The 27,328-nt window shown below is 33.2% G+C and overlaps 3 protein-coding genes and 1 pseudogene across 4 annotated transcripts in view; all 4 read left to right on the forward strand.

The window, feature by feature from the left end:
• LOC125858923 (uncharacterized protein At4g15545) overlaps positions 1-27,328 on the forward strand; it is a 954,564-nt gene that overhangs the window by 329,328 nt on the left and 597,908 nt on the right. The window lies entirely within an intron of this gene.
• On the forward strand, positions 1,613-12,596 carry LOC125859015 (putative late blight resistance protein homolog R1B-12; annotated as a pseudogene).
• LOC125858944 (B3 domain-containing protein At3g25182-like) lies at positions 12,846-13,817 on the forward strand. Its single transcript, XM_049538705.1, has one exon. The coding sequence runs from the start codon at positions 12,846-12,848 to the stop codon at positions 13,815-13,817; it is 972 nt and encodes a 323-aa protein (XP_049394662.1).
• Positions 20,836-26,297, forward strand: LOC125858792 (pentatricopeptide repeat-containing protein At3g06920). Of its 2 annotated transcripts, none has more exons than XR_007445763.1 (4): positions 20,836-21,063; positions 21,606-21,713; positions 22,443-25,234; positions 25,669-26,297. XR_007445763.1 is itself a non-coding variant. In XM_049538595.1 (4 exons), the coding sequence occupies exons 2-3, from the start codon at positions 21,689-21,691 to the stop codon at positions 25,178-25,180; spliced, it is 2,763 nt and encodes a 920-aa protein (XP_049394552.1). In that variant the 5' UTR covers positions 20,836-21,063; positions 21,606-21,688; the 3' UTR covers positions 25,181-25,191; positions 25,669-26,297. The 2 variants fall into 2 exon arrangements, 1 of the variants encoding a protein (XP_049394552.1); XM_049538595.1 differs by having other exon boundaries at positions 22,443-25,191.

Here is a 27,328-nt window from a genome sequence, read left to right on the forward strand (position 1 = left end):
CACAACTATTCACCTTAACTTCCCCCTTTTGACATCATTGAAAAGGAATGACAGTAAACATATACAAGTTGCATGCAAAACATTTAAGGATTCAGGGCCATGGGCCACACAGAACATGTATAGGTAAGCATAAAAGAGAATATCAAAGCATACTGAACATGGCACAAATAGAAATATCATTAGATCATCAAAGCTTACCACAAGAATCAGCCAAAACAGTACACAAAGCCACTAGAGTTGTTGACACAGAGGTGAGGAGGACAATAATATAAGACTCATTTAGGACGGAGGGGGAGGGGGAGGGGGAGTAAGAGTTCACATCAGCAAAGACATTCGTTCATTTGCATTAACATGAGCTTAAATGATTTGTTTGTTGAGAGCTTTGACTTCCTCATCGAGTGAGACATTTGTCTTCAGCAGCTGCTCATTCTCAGCTCTCAACTTCTCGACCTCTTTTACATCCACGACACTGGTACAAGGTCCCTTGAAGATAATCTTCTGCAACTGAGCTTTAAGTTGGGCAATTTCAACTTCCTTATCAATCAGAATTGCTGCAAGGTCGGTCAACTCTCTTTTGAGAGAGGCTTGTTGTTCTAAAAGATCTGCTACTTGAGACCTACCCCTTGCCTTACCCTCAACACACTCACACTCCAAGAGAGTAACAACAGTAAACGTCTGCTTAGCATTACCAGGTACTCTACAACCAAGAGGCACTGTTTGAACACATAGTTTAATAAATAGCCATAGGGAATGCCATGTTTGGCCAACTTCTAGGTCAGGAAGGTTGATTTTCTTAAGTTCATCCAGTTTTTTCCATGAGAAATAGATTAGCAGCAAATGTTACAGTTCTTTTCTCTGTCCTTGGCACCAATACCTTGTTGATGAATTCAAACAACAACTGGTACTCCCCCTTGAGAAATTTCTTTGGCAACCCTGCCATGTTTGCTAGTTTTTTGCAGGTTGTAGTTGTGGAGGTTCGATTGGGGTGGTAAGGAGTGTATTTTATTCTCTTAGCTTGTGTTGAGGAGTTTACTTGCTGAGTACCGTGTGGTTTGGTACTCACCTCTTGCTTCTACAATTTTTGTAGGTTACGAGCCTGAATTTTTGTGGTACTTGCCATTCTCTTCTTCTCCAAGGCTTCTTGGAGATTTGTGAGGAAGTTGTTTGTTATCTCAGCGGGCCTTCTTACTCCTATTTATGATCTTGTTCTATTCTAGAAACAATGTCATTTGAGACTTGTGTTTTTCTTTTGAATCAATTGTAATACTTTAGAGGCTTGTACACGTGACATCCAAATTTTGGGGTATTTTTTAGTTGATTATAAAAATTTTCGCATTTTATTGTAATAGTTGAGTTTTAGGCTGACTTGTCTTGGTGGGATAAGACGAGTGTCATCACGTCCATTTTTGAGTCGTGACAGAATATATCTAACATAAAAAATGATACAAAATTATTAATTAGCGGTAATATGTATGGATGTATATATGTCTAATAGAGTAATTTTTTCTGAGTTATAACTATATGAAAATGAATTTTTTGCTATGTTCATTAAAGTCTGAAATAAGTTTAGTGGATTGCTAGCTAGTTTAGTCTTTGGGACCAATTAGGAAATTATGTGGTGGTATTTGAAGGCCCATATCTTATCTTTAGACATTTCAAATCTTTTGGTTCATTATGAATCAACTATACATATGATTATAGAGATATGAAAAATATTTACAATCTCAAAGAATATGTTAGTACGATCCCAAAACTATACTAATTGATTTACAATTAAAATCAGATTTACGATTTCTGTGCAAAGAGATAATAGTATATGATTTCAGATTCTCAATACTAGAAGATTCCATCCATGGTCATTGATTAAGGTGAGTTTAATTTTTGTTGCTCTGCCATTTATTCTCATAATACTTCCCCAGGTTTTAAGGAAAATTTCAATAAACTTTTCGAGTTTTTGGGTAAAATCATTCTTAAACTTTACCTCCAACTTAAACTACATCCTTAAAATAAATTTTTTAGGCAAAAAACATCCTCCAAATATTTAATAGCTAACTATATTCATCTTTATGTTAGGATTTGTCAGAAAACTAATGGATCACACAAAAATCAAGTCTCCCTTTCGTACTTATTATTCCGAGACAGCCCAAAAGTATTATTATAAACTTTTTCGACAATTGAGTTTAGCATTATGCAAAATCTTTTAATTTGATAGTTTTTTTTTTCATTTATTATTCTTGTGATTTATGATAAAAAATTATCAATTGAAATATGCTTCTTCTCAATTGAATCTACTAGAAACAATGTTTGTTGGAGACTTCCAATAATGGAGAATGAAACTCAAATGCAAGACAAAATCAAAATTTCGATCACCTTTATCAGATTGCCTCGAAAAGTTATTGATCTAACTAGAATTTGAATTTGAAAAGGGTAAGGATAATTAAACTCCAACTTTTGTTCCTTGGTAAACGAGAAGAATAGCAAATCATGTATCCTCACACCTTCCTAATATTTTTTGTTTCAACAAGCAATGGTGTTCACGATTTTTAATATTTTTCTTTTTTCAGAAACATTTTATAGCATGTAATGAAATTATGTAGGAAAACTTTTGTTGATAGTAATGTGAATTGTACATATTTTTGTAAGATCCCTTAGTTCTTTTTAAAATATCTAACGGGAGGATAAAAATTGGTAACTTTCAAATACTTGAAGGATGTTTTCTGCAAAAAAATATATACTTTAAAATATAGTTTAAATGTGGAATATAATTTAAGGATGATTTTTATCAAAAACTCAAATTATTCATTCATTGAAGCTAAATTCAACTTTAATCTCTGTTGGTTTCACTTGCTATATGTAAGTCAAGTTCTAAAAGTTGCTACAAGTACAACCACATGATGTCTAGACAATTCCTTAATGTTGAATGATCATTTGGGACTTTTTACTTTACTCTCGGCATTAATTATTTATTTTTTAAAATCCAAAATTATACCACAACAAATATGAATATTATGATAAACATATTAATCATTATTTTTTGAGAGGATAGAAAAATCTAAACTAAACAAATAAAAGTGAGCCACTGTAGTAACTAGGGATGTCAAAAGAATATGAAAATCGTCCGAATCAACCAAACCTAACCAAATCAATTTATATAAATTTTTTTAACAAAAATACGTACTTTTATTTAAGTGTCTAACCGTCCTGAACAATTGGGATGATCTTTTTAATTTATAAAAAATTGAAAAATATCCAAATCAAACCGAATAATCTTACATGTATGTATATATATTTTATATATTAACAATATGTTAAAATCAAATATAAATATAACTTAGGTCCTAGGCCTAGATCTGATGATTGGACGACTTTGAGTCTTTGCTCTTTAATTATCTTTTAATTAATTATATTTAAAATTAAAAGATACTATAATAGATACTTCATCAAACAATACGGCAAAATTTATACAAGTACTCCTATTAAATGTTTAAGATTAAAAAATACGGCAATAAGGTTCTACATTCTTGACATTTTGGTGAAGAATTGAAGTGCTTCTTTAAGAATATACTTGCGAAAGAAATATTTTAATAATAGTATATTGTGAAGTGATACTTAAAAAGTGAAAAAAAAAAACCAAAATAAACCCAACCGTACCAATACCGAATAAAAACCGATGTGATGGGAATAATTTTAAAAATCTAATTTTGGTTATAGATCCGAAAAATTGAAATGATATAATTTTCTTAAAATAATCAACCAAATCTTTCCATTGACACCCCTTCACTAGTATCTCTTTGGTTTTTAATACACGGTTGATTCTTATAAGAACCTTTAATTTGGGGTTCTCTATAATTCAAGAAACGATTGTTTCTTAGAGTTAATAGCTCATATGGTCACTCAACTTTGAATAGTTCACTCAGAAAGTCACTCAATTTTGAGTTGTTCACTTAGAAAGTCACTCAACTATTGATGTTTCACTTAGAAAGTCACCAAACTATTGATATTTCACTTAAAAAGTCACTCAATCAATTTAAATAAATTTTTTATTAAATTTTGTAAAAATACAAAATAATTAAACTATTTTAAAAAAAACTAATAAGATGTTTATTTGAATTATTTTATTAAATTTTGTTGAAATACAGTTTTTGTTTTTACCTATTTTTTTTTTAAAAAAAAGTTAGTAAAAGAATGCTACTGCGTGCTTTTCTTATTACTTCTTAATTACTACTTCTTATCAATTCCATCTTCCTATTTTTCAGATAATTTTTTGACATATTTAATTCCAGTCATACAATTGTGATTTTGTTAGTTAATTTGTTTGTATATAACTTTGCCATTTGTGTTGTTTTAATTCCAGTCATACAATTACTAGAATGGTAAAGGGTTTTTTTTGGGTCAATTGTTGTACGTTTTATCAGAAAACTTATAATTAAATAATTGGAATGGATCAATAAAATAATTAAAATAGTTATCTTATTATTTCTTTAAAAATAGGTTAAAATAAAATTTAATGAAAAATTATTCAAATTGATTGGGTGACTTTCTAAGTGAACAACTCAAAATTGAGTGACTTTCTAAGTGAACAACTCAAAGTTAAGTGACCATCTGAGATATTAACTCTTGTTTCTTAATAAAGACTTTCAGATTTTAGCATAAACTGAATAGAAGTAGTAGAACTTCTCTAAATTAATAATCTCTTTAAGATAGAGTAATATTTTTCTCCGATTCTGATTTGGATCAGTGAAAAAATCACCGATTTGATTAAATAATAAGATAATATATTTTTGGAAGATCAGTATAAATATATAATTCCATTAATATTATAAATTAATAATCCTTTAAAATTAGGAATAATGTATAACTATCCCTTAAATTATAATTGAAATTTCAGCGACACACCTTAACTTAACCAGAATCCTATTATCCCCTCGAACTCATTTTTCTGTATTTTCGTGCACTTTTTGTGCTGACATGGCACCCTCAACTAGAAAAGTTGGTTGTGTTTGTACAACACGCACTCGCCACATGTATAATTATTTTTTTTAAATCTTTTTATTTTCGTTATCTTGTATTTAAATTAAGTCAATACAAATATTTTTAATTTTTTTCTATTGATTTTATTTATTCTTTTTATTTTCTTTACCTTTTCTTGTGATTTAATTTGATTTCAAATGTGTCGTGTATAGTGAAGAAAATCTAATAAAACGTAAAAAAATTAAAATGTTGAAATTAAAGGACACTTTTTAATTATTTTTTAAAAATACACATAATTTTTTAAGAATAATTAAAAGTGAAAAGATAATAAATTAATGAATAAAAAAATAAAAATTTTAAAGTGAGGAAGAAATTAAAAGGGATAAGACACAAGTACCCCCTAGACTATGACCGAAATTCCAGAGACACACCTCAACTAAACTAAGACCTTATTACCCCCCTTGAACTTATTTTTTTTGTAATTTTGTACACTTTTTGTCTTACGTGGCACACTCTGTGACTCCACGCAATTGAGGCGCGTGAGAGATATTTGAATGCCACGTAAGCCAAAAAAGGTGCACAAAATTACAAAAAAAAAGGGTTAGGGGGGTAATAGGACCTTAGTTTAGTTAAGGTATGTTTTTGAGATTTTGGTCATAGTCTAGGGGGTACTTGTACCTTTTCCCAAATTAAAATAAATACTTTACAAAGAAAGTAATGAAAATAACTATATATATATATATATATATATATATATATATATATATATATATATATATATATATATAAAAAATATAATATNTAGTGATGTGTACTAACTAATTGTAAATAGACCAATTGAAAAATGACATGTGTCCAAGTTTCGGTTTTCACTTGCCTTCACTTTCTTTCGGTCATAGTTTAGGGGGACTACTTATGCATTATCCCTTAAAATTACAAAAACATCCAAGTGCACCAAAATATTGTGAAGAGTTTTGGATGCGATAAGTGCTTATGTAAGTGTAAATCGTTCCAAAGGTATTGTTTCGTCTGCAACTTCATCATCAACATTGTTTTCTCCGATGGTATCCACAATTTCTTCTTCTAAGCTCTGCCTCTGAACATGTATCATTTTCACAATTTATGTATAATTTTGTAGAGATATTATTTAATTGATAAAGTTATATTTATTAATTTAAAGAGTGTTTTCGAGATTAAATGAATGTTAATTTTGATTAAATCAATATCATTGTATCTTACTAATATATATATATTGAATTAATATAAAAAATAAATATATTCAGAGGTCCAGAGAGCTTAGAAGAAATTACGGATACCATCGGAGAAAACAATGTTGATGTTAAAGTTGAAGACGATATAATACCTTTGGAACTAATTAATTACACGAAAGTAAACACTTACCACATCTAGAACTCTTCACAAATTTTTGGTGAAGTTCAAGAAGACAACACCGAAACTTTTAGATGTAATAAGAAAGTTAGAAATGAGCTTCGAGTAGATTTAAATTTTAACAAAAAAAAAAACACTATAATCATATTTCACTAAACTGTCTTGGATGTTTTTGCCTGTAATTTTAAGGGATAAGACATAAATACCCCTAAAGAAAATTAGTTGTCTCAATCTTCATCTCCTTCATGAGTTATTAAATTTCATAATTGATTTGATTACATAAATTTTAGGGAAAATGCATAAGTACCCCCAACTTATGTCCAAAATCACTGAGACACACCTAATATTTACTAAGGTCCTATTACCCCTTGAACTTATTTTATATATAATTTTCTACCCCTTTTCGGCCTACGTGACACTATCTTATGGGCCCTGCGCGTGTTGACAATTTTTTCAAGGATAGTGTCACGTAGGCCGAAAAGGGGTAGAAAATTAATTAAAAAATAAGTTCGAGGTAATAGAACCTTAGTAAAGGTTAGGTGTGTGTTAGAGATTTTGGGCATCTTATGCATTTTCCCTAAATTTTACGTATAACCCAGAAATAAAAGAGAATCCTAACCAAAAAAAATTCTAGACAAAAAGTTGCAGTGGGTCATAGACTATGAAGAAGTGTTTTTGTCAGTGAATGAATTAAGGGTAATTTCATTTATCCAAACTGATGAGGCCTTTCACGTAATTGGGTAATTCAGAGTGGGAGTTGATCACATTTGGTTTTCATGATCAAAATTATGGCTCAGGGATGCTAACTTATCTGCCGGCTGGTTAGTATATGATACTGAAACCACGGGATTTAACTAAAGTATTCTCCATTCTCCTTTGATTCATTTAGCTAGCAAAAGTGATTCAGTTTCACAAGCATACAAGGTGATAAGTTGTGAATTTTCGATAAACCAAAATGGTATAGAAGGTGTACAGTATTTCACAAGCATAATAGCTCCTAACATTACATATTGAAATATATGAATAAAAATGTTGCTCTTAATGAAACTAATATTTCAAGAGTTGGTTAAACTGCAGGAATTTTTCTACTTTATCTGCGGAAAATGGCTCAAAATAACATTGATGATGTATTGGATCACCTAAGAATGATAAAGAGTGGAGGCTATCTGAATATCGTCGATATTGAGGCACTTGAAATGGAGCTAAGATTTTTCAGAACTTTTCTCAAAAACCATCATGTTCTTTGGCCTGATTCCTTAGTCAAAATCACAAAGAAGGCCAAATTGATTGTGGAAATGCTTGCTTTTGGTGGAATACCAGAAGAATGCAGAACTAACATTTATGGGGAAAGGCTAGTATCACAGTTGTGGGAATTCATTGAAGGTTCTGCTAGTTCAATGCTGAATTATGAGTCAGATGATTCCTATCTGATAGAATATATGGATTACCTCAAAAAGAATCTAAATGATGCACCGAGGTATCTAGTCAAGTCTGATCCTTTCTTGATAAAAGAAACCAAAATCCTTCAGAAGACAGATAGGTATTTAAGGCAGTTGATCTTCATTCAAAAGAAAATGAGGTTTCTAAGATACTTATATAGCACAGAGATAAATGGTTACGTCGACCATGAGAAGTTGAAAGGTTTGATGACCCGAATTCAGTTTATGGCTGAAAATGTGGGACATTTCTGTCTTGCTCTTTGGGTTAATGAAGATGAAGATGATGCCGATTCAAAAAAGGATGAAAATGACACCGATTCAGATGAAGATGATACAGATTCAAAAGAGGATGGAGATGATACATTTAACATCGAGAGTAAGCTTCCTTACCTACTATTCCTGATTGTACTAGTGGATAGCTGGAAATGAAGAAGATTTTTCTCTGTGAACTAAAGGCTTCAAAGTTTACTCAATCAAGAACTTTCAAGGACAAGAAATTACCAAAAGGATTTTCACATCATCTCCATGGTCTGTTGATGTATCTTAGACAGAAAAAACTTAAGAACTTTGTTTCTGCTCGAAACATTGATGTGGCAATAGAGTTCTTGTTGGTTTTTCTCGGTGATGTGCCAAATCATGTTATTAATGGAAAGAGGTTGAATGAAGTCTTGGAAAAGATTGGAGTTCTTGTGGGTGATGTACTATGTGTAATTCAAATGCATCTTGAGGGATCTACAATCAAAGAAGATGCTAGTAAGATTGATCTTAGCACAATACAGATATTCGAGAAAATTGAAGATCTTAAGGCACAAGTGGAAGAAAAGTACAAATACTTAGAATACAATCCATCTCATGAGTTCCCCACTGTTGGTGGATTAAGCTTTCTTTATTCTCTCCTTTGTAAATTGAATGAGATGTTGAAATCTGAAACAGGTTTGGTTTTCATGATGAAGCCTCATATTGGCATTTTAGAGAAAGAGCTCTCATCTCTAATATCTGTTTTTGGAGATGTTGCACAGGTGCAACGTGAACATAAAATTCTTAAAGAACTTCGGAAGCATATTATCAATTTGGCATATGAAGCTGAAGTTTCTATTGACTCTACTCTTGCTCAATATAATGTTCTTTGGCATTCTTTTCACTCACTTCCTGCAATCATAAAAGAGATCAAACATACTCGTATGGAGGTGACAAAGATGTGGTCAGAGAACCTTGTTAGTAGGCCCTACTCTGTAGTTGAGCCATCTAAACATTTGCCAACGCAAAATATAACAATCTTATGAATGATGAGGAGATAGTGGGTTTTGAGAATGACACAAGAATAATTCAGCATCTGATTCAAGGAAGAAATGAGCTAGATGTCATCCCGATTGTTGGTATGGGGGGACAAGGTAAAACAACCTGTGCTAGAAAGTTGTACAACAGTGACATCATTGTTTCTCATTTTGATGTTCGAGCATGGTGCATCATCACCCAAACATATAACCGGAGGGAGTTATTACAAGAGATTTTTAGCCAAGTTACCGGTTCCAAGGACAAGGGAGATAAGGATGACATCCTTGCTGACATGTGTGGCGTTCCAAGCCCCATTGTGGTTAAAGTCTTAAGTTGGTACAACTTCATACCAACTAAATCTTACCAAGATAATTACATAGTTGCAAAGTTTGAAACTTAGTTACAAAGTTTGACACTTTGGTATTTTTTATATGTCATTGGTGACATCATTAGGAGTAGATTTCTCCTATAAATAGAGAGCCATTTTGCTCATTTCTAAACACACCAAATTAGAGAGAAAACACCATTTTGAGAGCAAAGTGAGGTATTCCATAGACTATACAAGAAAAGTAGTCTGTGAAGAAAAATAGAGTGTGAGCAATATTTTAGTAAGGTGGAAATCAAAAGAGTGTTATTCCTTTTGAGTGTGTAGTAGTCACTTTGAGTATTGTATTCGTGACTATACAGTGTAAAATTCCTTACTATAGTGATATCAGTTGCTCCTCTTGGCCCGTGGTTTTCCCCTTATTTAGAAGGGTTTCCACGTAAAATTCTTGGTGTCAAATTTTTCCCATTTTATTTCCATTACTTTTACCATATATATTTTTGTGCTTGTCCGCTTTTTCCCAACAACATGTTGAGAAAAAGCCTAATGGGAAAGAGATATCTCATTGTATTAGATGATATGTGGGATGGTATGGCATGGGATGACTTAAGGCTTTCTTTTCCCGATGTTGGAAATAGAAGCAGAATAGTAGTAACAACTCGACTTGTGGAAGTTGGTGTGCATGTCATACACCATACTGATCTTTATTTCTTTCCATTCCTCACACCAGAAGAGGCTTGCAGATTGTTGCAGAAAAAAGTGTTTCAAAAGGAAGTTTGCCCATCTGAACTAGAAGATGTGAGTCTAGCAGTTGCAAAAAGATGCAAAGGACTGCCTCTAGTAGTTGTATTGGTAGCTGGAATAATCAAAAAAAGGAAAATGGAAGAATCTTGGTGGAATGAGATTGAAAATACTCTATTTTCCTATCTTAGTAAGTCTGAAGAATATAGTCTGGAGACTATGCTTTTAAGTTATTATAACTTACCCGATCATTTGAGACCGTGCCTTCTTTACATGGGGATGTTTCTGGAGGATGAAAGAATTCCAGTGTCTCAATTGATAAGTTTATGGATCGCAGAAGGTTTTGTGCAGAACATTCAATCTGGAAGCTTGGAAGATGCAGCTGAAGGTTACTTGATGGATCTCATTAGCAGTAACGTGGTAATGGTTTCAAGGAGAAGATATAACGGTAAAGTCAAATATTGTCAGGTTCATGACGTAGTGCTTCACTTTTGCTTGGAGATGAGCAGTGAAGAAAAGTTTATGTTGGCATTGAAGGGAAATCGTAGCCAGTTTCAACCTTGTGATTGGAAAGAAAGTCGAGTGAGCTTCAGTTTCAATAATGAGCTTTCCATGTTTGCATCTCTAGGCTCCAAAACACGAAAGCGTTTCCAGGAGCACTTGAGGTCACTGATAACGACCAATCTAAGTGAATTTCATGATTGGAATCCCTTCCGTCAGGTTAGTGAAGTGAGACTTCTTAAGGTCTTGGATTTGAGTTCTCATACAGTGGATCATTTTGGGTCAGCTACATTGAAACCACTAATTCACCTAAAGTACCTCTTTGTTAGCACAATTACATTCAATTTTCATCGAGAACCGCACCTGCCCCATCTTGAAGCTTTAATTGTGAAGTGTTTCATCAAGCCTACAGTGTTACCAAAGATTTTTTGGAAAATGGAAAAATTAAGGCATGTTGATATTAGTAAAGCTGTTATTGATTTGGAGGGGATCTTTGAAGAATCACCTAAGTTGGAAAACTTGAGGATATTAAGGAATGTTAGATTTCGAATTCGCAATGCTGATAGTGTGGATGTGTTATTATGGAGGTGTCCTAATCTTCAAGAATTCGAGATCTTTTTTAAGGGCGATAACAAAAGATATTTTAGTCCCAATTTGGAGAGTCTTACCCAGCTTCAAATACTTCGCCTTTATGTTAAGTGGCCCCGAATTGTATCCGAGTTACACTTGCCTTCAAATTTAAAGAAGATGGTACTAACTGGAAATCCTACAGAAGGCATGATTTCCCTCATTGCAGGACTACCAAGTCTGGAGTATCTCAAATTAAGCAGGAAGTCTCAGATTTGGATGAAATTAGGAGAGTGGTGTCTTAGAGATATCACGTTCCATAAACTTAAATTCTTAAAACTGGTGTGGTTAAATATATCAAGGTTGGATGTCTCGGAGGAATCCTTTCCCCAGCTCGAAACACTTGTTATAAAAGGAAATGACGAGCTCAAGGAGGTCCCCCTTAGCTTTGCAGATGTTCCAACACTGAAACAGATTAAGTTGATCGACTGCAATGAATCACTGGAGGCTTCAGCTGTGAGAATTAAGGAAGAAGTCCAAGCAATTGAAGGATGTGACCGTCTTAAACTTATTATTATCAAAGTAAGTAGAAACAAACTCCTATGTGTTGTTTTTGAGTATCAACGTGCCTCTAATGTGCAAACAATATGTTCAATACAGGAAAGGTGGCAAAACATTCGGAAGTGACAAAAATCATTTTAGAAATCCCAATTTTCTTCAAATACTTCGCCTTTTTCCTTTCGGAGGTCCATAGTAGTATCCAAGTTACACTTGCCTTCAAATTTGAGAAGCTGGTATTAAAGGGGACTCCTATAGAAAGCATGATTTCCTTCGTTGCGGGACTACTAAGCCTGGAGTAAACTCAATTAAGGGAGCGGATTACTCGTGTTCATGTCAGAGTTGATGCCTCGGAGATATCACATTCCATAAACTTATGTATCTCAAGGTGGGATGCCAGGCATCTTTTCCCCTGCTTGAAACACTTTTTATGAAGTCATTCGTTTCAAAGGTATAACATCTGTTTCATTCCACTTCTTATACATTATGTGTGAGTTTTCTATATTATTATTTATTTTTCTTTTGAGAATTTCGAACTACGGCAATGTGTTTTTACAGCTGTTGTGGCATGGGAGCCAGGGAACCTGTTACTGATCGAGGACTTGGAAGATTTCATAATTTCAGTAAAAATATCACGAGATGGATGGACTTTTTATTTTATGTATTAACACAGGCTTCTTTTCATAAATAATGTCTTTTTGTAAACTTTTCAATCACAAGACACTCACATGTTAATTAAAAATAGTATAAGTATATCTAAAGGACTCCTACTTTAAAAAGAGTTCAAGTTATGGTAAATTTGTATAGTGTTACAGTAAAGAACTTGAAAGTGTTATATACATATGTAATATATTTCGTGGAGTTTGAAGTTATGTAGTATTCCTAAAATCCCAAAATAAAATTATAAGTTTTAAAAAAAAGAAGTCTGATTCCTAAACCAAATTGGTTTCTTCCTTTTTCTAAACTCTATATTCGGGTTACTACTTCTTGTATAAATAAAACACTCGTCCTCTTTTCATTCTTTATTAGGACAATAATATTTCTTACAATATTTTCTTTTCTCACTCTCAACACACAATATGGTTTTCACGCAGCTGAGTTTAGATGATTTTTCGGGTATGAGATGCACGCGCAACATGAATCCTATAGATTATATGCTTGCTGTATCTGAAGTCTCTTGCTTAAAATCTAAGTATGGTGAAGAAGATAACTTAATCGCCGAGCAAGACAAAGAATTTCGTTATAAGAAAGAAGAAAGGAACGTTCAGAATATACAGTCCATCTTATCATCATACTCACAAGTTCTTGATCGTCGTCAACAAAAACATCCCGTTCTTGATTGCTTCGTCCCAAAGGGGAAACTATCAAAACCAAACAGGCAGCCAAGAAAGTTTACTGAACGATTCGATGGTGAAGTTGAACCGATGATCAAGAAAGCTGTGGAAAATAATTCTGAAGAAGACAAAGAACAGAGAGTAGTAAAGGTTGACGATGAGGAAAAAAACAGAGTAAACAGAGGATCAGAAGAATGTGAATGTTTATTGGTCGAAAAATCAGGGGTAAAGAAGAGGAAAATTAATCATACAGTTGAAGCCGTCGCGCCCCCTGTTGTAATCCTCAACAGAGAATTGAGTATTGAATTCAAGAATCAGATGTTCATTGGGGGTTCAGTTGAATCAGCTAAATTGGTTATTGAAAAAATACTATTCGATACGGATGTTAATCCAGCCGAAGGAAGGCTTTCAATCCCACAAAAGCAGATGACTAATAGGTTTCTAAATACTGGAGAAGAACAACTTTTGAATACGCGCAATGGAGCTAAAATGTCTGAGATGAATGTGTCGTTGATTGAGCCTTCGCGTCAAGTAGTTCAAATCAATCTGAGAAAATGGACTATGAATAAAAATAATGGAAAAACAAGTTCAAGTTATGTTTTAGTAAAACACTGGAATGATGTGACAAAAAGGAACGGTTTGAAAAGCGGTATGAAGATGCAATTGTGGGCATTCCGAAAGGATGAAAATTTATGTTTTGCATTGGTTAAAGTTTAAGATTTCAAGTTAAGTTACTTAGTAGAAACATGAATTCTTAGTAGTAGTTGTTGTTGTTGTCTTCATCATTGTCGTACCAGTAGTTGGCGGTACTGTTTCTTTTTGGTGTGAATAATTTAGTCAAGAAAGGAGGGACAGACATATGAAATACCTAGAGAAGATATCAATCTCAAGGTAAATTGGTCTTCCATCTGTTTATGCATACTTCCCTCAACTAAAAATATTAAGAATTTAGTTCTTGATCGGACATCAGTTATAGTTGCAGTAAATTTCTTCAATCAGAATATTTGTAACTTTTATCCAAAACTACATTCCATTTTGTTCATAAAACTGATGAATTGTTAGCCATCATGAGAAATATTTCGTGTCACTTTGTGAGCAACCTATTGCGGAAACATAGTTGAGTCTACAAGTTTAGTTTGAATTTTCATAATTAAGTGATACCAAGTAGATCCCTTCTTCCACGAATCAATTCACATCAACCAGATCGTTGTGCTTAATGATGAACTTCAGTTCACACACAAGTTCAGGCCGCGAATTATTTGTCTGGCAAAAGTAGAATATTGATCCCAATAACCAAGTCAAAAAGTTAAAACTATTAGCATGATGAATTATTGGAGAATGATTGTATATATTAATGTATTTAGTGTTGTAATTATAGAGATTTGTTGTAATAATCATATAGAATAATATTTTGATAGAATAGCGGATTTGGAGGGATAACATAGCAGATTTAGATGGATTTGAATGACAGATTTAGAGGGATTGAATAGTTGATCTTTAGGGATATGTAATGTGTATACTCTCTATATAGAGGAAAGACTCTCACTTTAAGAGGCATTCAACAAAATCTTAACAAAAACAAGCTAAAGTACTAATCTACAAAGTGAAATTACATAGCAGGAAAGCCATTGTTTGTGAAAATGGTCCGTGATACATGGTTTGATGACCAATTCAATAGGGTAACGATCCCGGAATATAGAACTTAAAATTCTGTGGTACTAAAGACATTTGCTTGATTACTGAGGAGAATGTGATATACACAGTTATTTTCATGTGTTATTCATTAATGTCGGGTATAGCTGCTTCAATAATTCGTATATGACATAACCACCAAGGAGAAAATGAATTTTGATGAAATAGAGTACATCATTAATGTTACTTCAAATAAGCCATATGGTATATCTGATGGATCAAATCCATTTTTGAAGGTAGTAAAACTCCAAGGTTCAACTTAGAAAGAAATGGAGTTTGGACAAGACTATGCGATCCTTTTTTGCATAGTCAAGAACGGGAGATGAAGATGCCAGGTGATTGATTGTTACAAAGAAGTATTTACAAATCATATCTTAGGGGAAAGCATTTCAGGAAGAATCGCGTGTTTAATATGGATATGAGTGTTGGAGGCTTTCTAGCTCTCTTCTATCTCCTCAAATCACCTACAGAAGGTATCAATCTCAAGGTGAATTGGCCTTCCATAAGTTGAGTTCCATCTGTTTATGCATAGTTCTTATTGTCAATGAGATCCTCAACTAAAGTCTAAAAGTACTGAGAATTTAGTTCTTGATCAGACATCAGATATGTCACTTTTTGTGTAACTTTTATTCAAGACTACATTCCATTCTGTTCAGTTTTCAGATAAAGCTGATGAATTGTTAGCCGTCAGGAGAATTATTTTGCGTCACTTTCTGAGCAACCTATCGCGGAAACATAGTTTAATCTAAAGATCCTTCTTTAAGACCTCAGGGAGATTAAGTCCTCTGATAAGCAAACTTCCTTTAGATTTAGTCCTCAAATTGCAACATGTGTGAATATTTTTCTTGACCCTTTTGCTGCAAAAACAGTTCTGAGTTCTGTACATAATATCACTCTCATTCCACTTGGAATGCAGCGGAAAGTCAGTGCATTCCCTCAAATTCTTGAAAACCTCTACTTGAAAAGGACACTAGTAGCAGTCTTTGTCAGGCGCTTGATGTCAAGGATATATCGCCTGCAAAAGATGCGTCCTGTATACCAACATGTGGTATATTATTCTCATCTAAATTTCTCCTCTACTGGTTCTTTTTCATTAGGCCACCTTGCCATCTGGTCTTTTTGCTATATATTCCAGCAATTTGTTTGGTGATATTCGTATCATATATCGTTGTAACAATTGTCAGCACAATGTAATTTACAAACTCCACTTGTTGATATATTTTTGCCTATAATAGCATTAATAATACTTGAGAATATGTTTATTGGTGAGATCCTTGGATCAGTAGTAGCTGGAGATTTGTCAGCAGTAAAATCTACCTTTGAAGTGAAGAAGTTAAAAGTGATCGAGTGCTACTGGAGTTGAATTTGAAGATGGTGAAATCAGTATTGATAAAGAGCTAAAATGAGTAATAGGTTTCTAAATACTGGAGAAGAAGAACTTTTGAATATGCTCAATGGAGCTAAAATGTCTGAGATGAATGTGTCGTTGATTGAGCCTTCATGTCAAGTAGGTCAAATCAATCTGAGAAAATGGACTATGAATAAAAATAATGGAAAAACAAGTTCAAGTTACGTTTTGGTCAAACACTGGAATGATGTGACAAAAAGGAACGGTTTGGAAATTGGTATGAAGATGCAATTGTAGGCATTCCGAAAGGATGAAAATTTATGTTTTGCATTGGTTAAAGTTTAAGATTTCAAGTTAAGTTACTTAGTAGTAACATGAATTCTTAGTAGCAGTTGGTTGATGTTGTTGTTGTTGTTGTTGTCTTCATCATTGTCGTAATAGTAGTTGGCATTTTAATATTAACATGTTTCTTTTTGGTGTGAATAATTTAGTCAAGAACGGAGGGGCAGACATATGAAATATGATTGACGTTTCATCTAAATTAGTAACAGATGATATGTTGTAAAATTTGGTCCTTCAGAGATCGATGAGTTCTGGAGACTTCTGAGCTCCTCAAACTAAATGATGAACTGATGTCTTTCAATGTTAAATAGCTTCTTTCATTCAGGCTATATTAGTGAGTCCGGCTAGCTGGAAAAATGTTGCAACAATTGATTGTGTGTGATTTGCTTCATATGAAGGGTCGTGAATAGTGATGACATTCCTGTCGGCCTTGGAGATGGATTCACAATGAACTAGTCTGATGTGATACTGTTTTCTCTGGTGCAGCACAGAGCAAAAGTATATAATGCCAAACAAAGATGAAGAAATTCTTACTATGTGGCTTACGATACATGTTTCTTCCAAAAGCCTCATGTCTACATGAGACGTCTTCTGGATCTCCGATTATACCATTAGATTTATCAATTTTGAGAGAAGCAACAACACCTTGTACACCTCCAATGTTAGCAAGTTCGTCAACATTTTTATCTTTGACAAGCTTAGCTAGACTTGACTGATCAATGCCCGAGAATAAAGGGTGGTGTTGAACTACATCAATCGTGACTGTTTCAGTCGATACACAAAGTACTTTTCTTGGATTGTAGGCAGCTCCATGTAGTGCTTTAGTGCTGGTTTTTGTTTTAACAGACATATAATAGTAGCTTTAGCCCTCTCCTAAGTAAACTTTCCTTTGAGTTGTCAATGTTCCTTGTAACATATTTGCAGAACTGAATATATTTCTTGATCCTTTTTTACTGCAAAGATAGTTCTGAATTCTAGACATAACTAGTGTGTTGGGTTGAATAGTTACATTAATGGTCATGTTGGCCTTGTTTGTTTGTTGGTTAGTTGAAGTTTGATGATTGTTTGGCTTAGTCTTGATACATAGCTATTCTTAGCTTCTGTATAGAGATCATGACAGTTTTGCCAGCCTATAGCGTTTACATTTTTCTAGATATCGTGATGGCCTCGACGGCCAAGTAGGACTTATGTGCTAGCCGCCTATTTCTTTATATGAACTATGGGAAGTAATAGTAACCTTTATAGTGTTGTTGACAGGGGTCTTACCAGTCAAGAGCTTATTTTTTAAGTCGAAATATACTATCCGTCTAGACGGCGTAAGTGTACGTCTTACACCTCATAGTACTACTACACCCAAATTGAACTCACTTCGTAAACACTTTTTAAAATATTTACTTTTATAAAAGGGAATTTCAGGATATAATCCTTCAAAATTTCATAAAGATGATCAATCTTAAACAAATCGAATAAAGTCAATAAGATGAAATAAATAAATATAATAGAGCAAAATAAGAAATATAAATTAGATGCATATCACAAATTCAAACCTTATCACATAGCTCAAATGTCTATTATTAAAAACATTCATACTTCACCATATTCTTATCACATCACACTTAATAAAGTATTATGTAACAAAAACCACTCACAACATATAAACTTCACTAATCAGTCCCCTCCCCATTACATTAATTAATTAATTCTAAGAAGACCATTTGAATTGCAAAACTTGTTTGCCTTGAATTTTGAGATACAATCCATCTTTCTTTACATGCCATTCACATATATTATTTGCACATCTTTTAGAATCTCTATTATTATCAAATAAAACAAATGTACCATGTACTCTTTTTGATGTTTGAGCAGTCAAAGCACATGAAGCAATTGCTTTTTGTTTTGGATCACCAAAATTTACTGGAAATGAGCTTTTTGTTCCTTTTGGAATTGGCAAAGTTCCATCATCAAATCCCATAATTATACAATGAGCTCCTAAATTAGCTCCTAATTCATTGTAGATTAATACTTTAAATTGTATACAATGAACTAAAGAGCATGAATAATATAAAGTCAAAATAAGAGAAATAATTGGCAAATTGTATTGTGAAGACTTCATTTTTATGTGGTTTATATGAGTGAAGTATTAGTCTTTATATAGTTGTATAACATAAAATTTTATGGGAACAAATTAAATTCTAGAATAATCATGCTAATATGTAATTATATAGTAATTTTTTTCTTTAAATTAATATTACTAATTCTGAAAAAGATTAGGATATGATTCATGTACCTCAGTCAACTATATATTATTATGGGGAAAAAAAGTCAATAAATGTTATTAAAGATTATTCCTCCTATTTATCTTTTTTAGTTTTAACTTGTCAATATCTTTATAGTTATCCTCAATTATTCAAGGAAAATGTTTTAAATCATTTTAGTCTCTGGAATATTGATAAATGGTGGTTCTTGTAATTTTTGTCTAAATATATCTAATTTTAGTTAATGGATATATGTACTTTTGATTCTGAATTTTTATAAATTTAATGAATTATTAAGTGTTAAGGTGTCTGGTCAATATGTTATGTTAAATTTTAATGTTATTTTGTATTTGAGGATCAGATAATATGTAAATATAAATATATAATTATGCTCTATTTAATTTCCAATCATACAAAGATTTTCTTGCTCAACTATTATGGCATAAGGATATTGGAGTAAATGTTAAAGATTCTCATCATTTTCACCTCCTCGTTGTTCTAAATAACTTTGAAGTTCGATCGATGTATCTTTTGTTATGTTGATTTCATTTATATAATATTTAGTCAAAGTCGAATGGCTTTTTAGTTATAATTTTTTTTGTTTAGTGACTTGTTGTTATCATTTGGCAAAGTTGAATGGTTTTTTGTTATAAAAGATTGTTTAATTTTGTTATATTTTAACAAAATTGAATGATTTTTATATTACAAAAAAAATAGTATAGTAACTTTACTGTAATAAAATAAAAGTTAAGTAATCATAGATAAAATTAACCTTTTTCATTTTTTTTTTTAAAATCCCCTAGTTTTTTCCAACTTATAATTAAGGGAAAAGTGTCTGAAAAATATTTCAACTTTGGTTGAAATTGTTCTTATGATACCAAACTTTGGAAATGACCTTTTACCCCATGTACTATTTAATAGTGTATTTTAAAGGTATATATGTGCCTACGTGGACATCATAAATATTGCATCATTTTAAATAGTAATGTATCCACGTGGGCACATATATACCTTTAAAATACACTATTAAATAGTGCAGGGGTAAAAGGTCCTCCATGGTATCGTAACAGCAATTTCGGTCAAAACTGAAATATTTTTCAGACCATTTTCCCTATAATTAATAAAATATCACTCTCTTATACAAAAATGAAACTAATCTCCAAAATTTGACCTAATGGTTATTTTCCATCTTTTATTCATGCGGCCATTAAGATAGCCAATTACACATCAATTTCTTTAGCTTAGCTTCCATTAGTAAGACCTTACTAATAGTTGTTATCTGGTTATAGTTATGCAAATATTAGTAAGGTAGATATTAGTTATGAGGTAATCTATGTATTATTCTATGCAGGGTTATTACACCTTATGTCCTTTGCATAAAATAATACATAAAATCGTGCATAACTTATATTAGTTATACATTTTTCTAAATAGCATATTAATTTTGTACAATGTACATGAATAATTTACCTCATAACCAACCACCAAATGTGATATTACGTATGCATAATTTAATACTTGCATAACTCAGCTCCAAACCAACTACCAATCGACCCCTTAATTTATTGAACATTTCCTCTTACAAAAGAAGTATGAGCTTGTTAGTATCCTTCACTTAGTACACTTTTATTCATTTTGATCTCACTTTAAATTGGTCTTCCATCACATTGATCAAATTTTGAAAAATTAACGAAACTTTAAGTTCGTACTCACAATTTCACTATTAAAAAAAAAAGTATAATGTTGTCCTCAAGAAGCACAATACATTGAATTAGAGTAAAATTTAATTTTAATTTAACGATGCAAAATTTATATGCACGATAAAACTAAAAAAAGAAAAACTTCTGAAACTCTACCTTATTAAAGAAGAAGAATTCAATAGATTTATTTTACTATGGAAATACATTCAACCAAAATTTGAAAAGTTGATCCCACTAGATATTTTTTCTAAAAAAAATTGTCTTCTTTTAAATTTTGTAAATGTAAATAAGGAGATAAATATTAAAAAAATTCAAAAATAAATATTTATATATTTTGGACTTTTATTTTGTCACCCCTAAATATGAACATGAAAGAACCCTATGTTAGTAAAAGCAAGATCTTTACACATACAAATTCACTCCAAATCAATATTTTGAAGTGAAAAAAAAAACACTCCTCACATTGACAACTCTGTAGGTTCTTACAGCATAAACCCTAACATTGCTTAAACCCTTTTTGAAAATAACTATTTGATTCTTGGGGGTGTTGAAATTTATTCACCCAAATCTTTGTGTTTTTCCATTTTTTGGCTCCTAACCGGCAACAATTTGAGCAATCGACAGAGGTATATTATTGATTTTCTTTGTTTTGTAGACTTCTCCATTTGTCACAGAAAAGATTCAAACTTGTGAAAATCGTTATATTACTATTGACTCAGAAAAAGCTTCTCTTTAGAAGTCATATCAGTAGATTTTTTTTTTCAATTTCAAATTTAGTTGCCACCCAGTTCTTGTATTTCCTTGTTTTGAGTTGGATTCTCCATTTGAGCTAGGAAAGTTTCAATCTTTGAAAGCCAGAACATAAAAAAATGGTCTTTTGTGTCAAAACTAGAACTTCAGTTGTTGTCTGTTTTGAAATACTTCTGAAGGACTGTTGTAGAATAATTATGTTGAGAAAATATATTCTATTAGCTCTTAGCAGCCTATTTGTTTGAAGCTGAGGATCTATAGGAAACAATCTACATCCTAGCCTCCCCAAACCCCACTTGTGGAATTACACTGGGCGTGCTGTTGTTATTGCAGCTGTATTTGTTGTCTGGTACCTAGTATTCTGTGTTCCATTTGTTTCTTTGTTTCAGGTTGAGATAATTTTTCCTTTCTACTGTAGGTCAAGACTTCTGGATTTGTCTACTTGCAGGTTGATATCCGTTCAGGAGGATAATGACATAGCCGCAGCTGGAACGTGCTAGGATGAGGTTACAATTGATTAATAGAGGTGCATAAATCTTTATTTTCAAAAGCTAAGTGTTCCCTAAATATTTGGTTGCCTTTTCCTTGGGAGAACTGGAAAGGTTGGAAACATTTCTTGTCCAGTGTTGCTTATCTGTGTTGCATTGTTTCCCTTGCTGTAAGACAGCATATTCTGATATTAATGTATATAGCTCAGCTACAAAATTTTGGTCTACAAATACCTACATGATGCAATAGTTGGGATTGATCTATCTTAAGCAGTTTTTAGTGCATAGCAGTAGGAGTAGCACTGATTCCTGGCGGTCCTGTTGATCTTTCTTAAGCTTCCATTCTGAAAAACCTAGCAAAGACAAATTACTGAATATTTGAATGAAGAAGGTCAGCAGAATGGTTATTGGGGATTTATATAGCCAACCTCAACCAGTTAAGAATTGAGTGTAATTGTTATTGCTGTTGTTACTGTTTAAGTACCTACAAAATGGTTATTGATTAGGCTTTAAAGATACTTCCGCTCAAATTTACTCAAAGAACTTGGGAAAAGAAGAAACAACTTATATAGTGAAGGAAGGGAGTGAGGGATGGGGAATTGGTCTAAATGCTGTTCCAACAAAGGTACTTATCTTTCTGGCAGCCAGGAGTATTTTATTTCCTTGTAGTCTCCTTTTCTTTCATTACAGCACTGTATCTTAGTTGCTTACGCATTTTTTGAATCAGGTGTATCTTAGTTGCTTACTCTTTTTATGTTCTGCTTTAGGATTGCGATCTCAGTATGACTTAAAACGCACCACTGTATTTGCTAATTGCAAGAGGTTCTCAGTTTCAAATAATGGATATTCCAACTTTGATAGACCTGTCAGCTCGTTCGTTCCAGAGAGAAACCCGGAATTTTTGAGCCGATTAGAGAATGTGCAGAATGGAGTAGATAACACACATGGGTGGAGCGAAGCCTTTTCAAACAAATTGGAGTGTTTAAGGCAAACAGTGGATAATGTTTGCAAGATCTTGCAGAGTGGTCCTTGGGGACCTTCTATAGAGATTGCTTTATCCAAATGTGATGAAAATCCTAGTACCGAAGTGGTCACTGGAGTATTAAGGCGTCTAGAGGATGTCAACACAGCATTACACTACTTCAGATGGGCTGAGAAGACAACCCTCCGAGCACATTGCCCTGAAGCATATAATTCACTTCTCATGGTAATGGCCAGGACTAGAAATTTCGAAAATCTGGAACAGATTTTGGAAGAAATGAGTCTCGCTGGATTTGGCCCATCGAACACTGTATCGATTGAGTTGGTTGCAGGCTGTGTGAAGAAGCGAAAACTTAAAGAAGCGTTTGATCTAATTCAAACCATGAGAAAGTTTAAGATTCGTCCTGCATTTTCTGCATATACAACTGTAATAGGTGCGCTTTCTGCTGTACAAGAACCTGATCTCATGCTCACCCTCTTTCATCAGATGCAGGAATTAGGATATGAAGTAAATGTACATTTATTCACGACTGTAATTCGAGCTTTTGCTAGGGAGGGCAGAGTTGATGCTGCTCTGTCCTTGTTGGATGAGATGAAAAGCAATGCTTTTGATGCAGACATTGTCCTCTATAATGTTTGCATCGACTGTTTTGGCAAGGCTGGTAAAGTTGATATGGCCTGGAAATTCTTTCATGAGTTGAAGGCGCATGGTATTTTACCTGATGATGTGACATATACGAGTATGATTGGAGTTCTTTGCAAAGCTAATAGATTGAATGAAGCTGTAGACTTGTTTGAGCAGTTGGAGTTCAACAGGACTGTTCCATGTGCATATGCTTATAATACCATGATCATGGGTTATGGATCTGCTGGTAAATTTGATGAAGCATATAGTTTGCTTGAGAGACAAAGACAAAAAGGTTCAATACCAAGTGTGATTGCATATAATAGTCTTCTTACTTGCCTTGGGAAGAAACAAAGAGTGGACGAGGCATTAAGGATATTTCAGGAGATGAGGAAAGATGCTGCACCTAATCTTTCAACCTATAATATTCTCTTAGACATGCTCTGCAGGGCACGGAAGCTTGATGTTGCTTTAGAAGTTCGTGACACCATGGAGGCAGTTGGCTTGTTTCCTAATGTATTGACTGTGAATATAATGGTTGATCGTCTATGCAAGGCTCAACAACTTGATGAAGCATGTTCTATCTTCGAAGCTATGGATCATAAAGTTTGTAGACCAAATGAATTCACATTTTGTTCTCTGATAGATGGGCTGGGTAGGCGAGGGAGAGTTGATGATGCATACAGACTCTATGAACAAATGTTGGATTTTGATCTTACTCCTACTGCCATTGTCTATACATCTCTCATCAGGAACTTTTTCATGTGTGGGAGAAAAGAAGATGGCCACAAAATTTACAAGGAGATGGTGCGTCAAGGAGCTTGTCCTGACCTTACCCTCCTTAATACTTATATGGATTGTGTTTTCAAAGCTGGTGAGACAGAGAAAGGTAGGTCTCTGTTTGAGGAAATCAAAACTTGGGGATTCACTCCAGATGTAAGGAGCTATTCTATACTAATCCATGGCCTCATAAAAGCCGGCTGTGCTCGTGAAACGTATGAGCTGTTTTATGCAATGAAGGAACAGGGGTATGTGCTGGATACTTTTGCTTATAATACTGTTATAGATGGATTCTGCAAATCTGGTAAAGTTAATAAAGCTTATCAGCTGCTGGAGGAGATGAAAGTAAAAGGTCTGGAGCCAACTGTAGTAACATATGGCTCTGTCATCGATGGGCTTGCTAAGATTGACAGACTTGATGAAGCCTACATGCTTTTTGAAGAAGCAAAATCTAAAGGTGTTCCTTTAAATGTGGTTATATACAGTAGTCTAGTAGACGGATTTGGTAAAGTGGGTAGAATAGACGAAGCATATCTAATCATGGAAGAATTGATGCAAAAAGGCTTGTCACCAAATGTATACACATGGAATTGTTTGCTTGATGCACTAGTGAAGGCTGAAGAAATAGACGAAGCCCTTGTTTGCTTCAAGTCAATGAAGGAGTTAAAGTGCACTCCAAATACTTTTACTTATAGCATTATCATTAATGGTCTTTGTAGAGTAAGAAAATTCAATAAAGCATTTGTATTTTGGCAAGAGATGCAGAAAGAAGGATTAACACCCAATATGATCACCTATACAACCATGATCTCTGGGCTTGCAAAGGCCGGAAATGTATCAGAGGCTGATAAACTCTTTCAGAAATTCCAGGCCAAGGGAGGTAAACCAGATTCTGCTTGTTACAACACTATGATAGAGGGGCTAAGCATCGCGAACAGAGCGACGGAGGCATATAAACTATTTGAAGAAACAAGATTAAGAGGATGTAATATATATACCAAAACTTGTGTTATTCTTTTAGATGCATTACACAAGGCAGAATGTCTTGAGCAGGCTGCAATCGTTGGTGCTATATTGAGAGAAATAGCAAAGTCGCAGCATGCTTCAAGATCTTTGTAATGTTGACATAGGTACTCGTCGCCATAAAGAAATTTTCAGTTCCATAATTCAAAGGTCTGATCATCTTTTATTTCTTATTTATTCATCAAACAATTACCACATGAAAATATCTTTTTGCCGTGCTTCCTGTTCTTCCACTCTGCTGCACATGCACACTAACACTCATTTACACATATATAACTACATTTTTAAATGTCTTCTATGGGGAGTCAGTTGAATCTTATGTAGAGAAGCAGCCTCACATACATGGTGTTTAGATGCCTAACAAGGCTGAATGCTCACCATTGAACAGTCATGGTAGAACAATGTATTATTATCATTCTCTTTGCTGAAACTCCAAAATCATTTCTGAATTGGAAGTCAAAGTTGCTCATTCTCAAAACCGCTCCTGTATCTGTAGTAGTAGTTACTACTTCTACACTTCATTGGCATTTCTCAAGCTTAGTATATTAAAAGGTGTTTGACTATGTTGGCTTGATGCTTGACAGGTTATACTGGTATCAGTCATAAGGTGACCTGGATGATTTTATCTTGGCTTGCTTACTATATTTGTGAAAATAATGTGTTTTATGGATGGGCAGAGAGTTAATGAATGTCAATGAAGTTGTATTGATGAGTTCTAGTTTGGAATTGCCCTATGAAAAATATTCTTCATGTAACTTGAAAGCTCTGTTGCTCGAAAAGCATATGCCTTGTTCTATTTGACAGGCTGTATATTGCCTTTTTTTTAGAGTTCCCTTCACTCTGAGAGGCTGTGTTCCAATTTCAAAGCTACTCTCAAAGGCCAAAGCGCACCACAAGGAGAAACAATCCAATCAAACTATCTGATAAGGTAGTCAAGGCCATTGGAGCTTCATGCTCCTTTGTCCATGTTTCTTGCCTTAAAACTGTGCAAGCCTATGAACATGGTCTGAAACTGCAGAAGCTCATGTGGTAGGTGATGCGACAAGAAGTCTGTGATTGACAATGCCCCACGAAAAGAAACGAGGAACTCTCAATGAAAAAGTGCTCTCTAAACCGAACGATGAGGCATGCTAGCCTTTGTTGTATGTTCATCAAATTGACACCATTTGATCCCATAAACGCCTCTAGATTCTTGCTTGTGATTGCTGTGCCATACAATTGTGTCTTTCCCATCCTCCAACACATCTCAGCTTCACTACTACCTCTGTAGCCCCCATTCCCACCCCCCACGTATTTATTTTTAGATCATAAACTAGTGTTTTCAAGATTAATATGGTTGCTTATGTATCAAAAATAAGAAAATAAGTAAGAAATTCATTTATTTTCATGAAAAATCATTTACCTTTGTACCAAACACACCTTTGTTAAGTTTACATCTCCGGAATTTTAAATCTACCGACTCGTTGGGCATGAATGTTTGTCTTTGTTAAATTTTTTGATTGTTTGTTTTTTGTTAATTTGAGAGATCTCTCTTGAGGTTGACTTCATGTCACTTGCTTCCACGTGGTATATTACAGTTATCTCCCTTGTGGTTTTTGATACTTCGTTGTAGCAATTCTTGTTAATTTATATATTATTAATTAAAAATAATCATGAATGGACTACTTTACCCCTTTTTAAGATACTATACTATTTAATCATGCAATTATTATTTTTTGATTAATTTCCATCGTCCACCATAGTTGATATTTCCAATTCACGTTTGCAAATACAAGTATATATTACTAATATTTAAATGATTATTATCAAAAGAAATAAGTATTGAACTCTTAGAATATAAGAAATGTATTATGATTCTTTTAATTTGCAAAAGTATTCGTTAATTATAAGTTTAGTTGCACTCAATATTTTTAAATATTCAAACTCGAAAATCTTTTGTTCTATTATTTCAAACTTGAAATCCCTACAATTTCTTCCATGTCCAAATACAGAAATCAAGATTTAAGTATTTACTAATTAGGTCACTTATAATACAATTATAAGAATCTAATAATAAATAATAAGTGGTGTTTTAAAATGTTAAATCATTTTATGTATGTATAAAAAGCATATATTCACTATCAATATATATAACTTTATACATAAAAAGATTTTAAAAATAAAAGGAAAATCTTTTATATTATATAGTTTCCCCCTTCACTTTTTTTAATTTAGGATTCCTTGTCACAACTCCCAAAAATTAAA

The sequence above is a fragment of the Solanum stenotomum genome, chromosome 1, assembly GCF_019186545.1.
Source record: "Solanum stenotomum isolate F172 chromosome 1, ASM1918654v1, whole genome shotgun sequence".
Taxonomy (NCBI): domain Eukaryota; kingdom Viridiplantae; phylum Streptophyta; class Magnoliopsida; order Solanales; family Solanaceae; genus Solanum; species Solanum stenotomum.

What these genes read in the sequence shown, in the direction of transcription:
- LOC125858944 (XM_049538705.1), top strand. Translation starts at nt 12,846, where the DNA reads ATGGTTTTCACGCAGCTGAGTTTAGATGATTTTTCGGGTATGAGATGC.
- LOC125858792 (XM_049538595.1), top strand. Translation starts at nt 21,689, where the DNA reads ATGAGGTTACAATTGATTAATAGAG. An exon ending in GTTACAATTGATTAATAGAG is followed by an intron (nt 21,714 to 22,442) that starts GTGCATAAATCT and finishes GTTCTGCTTTAG; the next exon opens with GATTGCGATCTCAGTATGAC.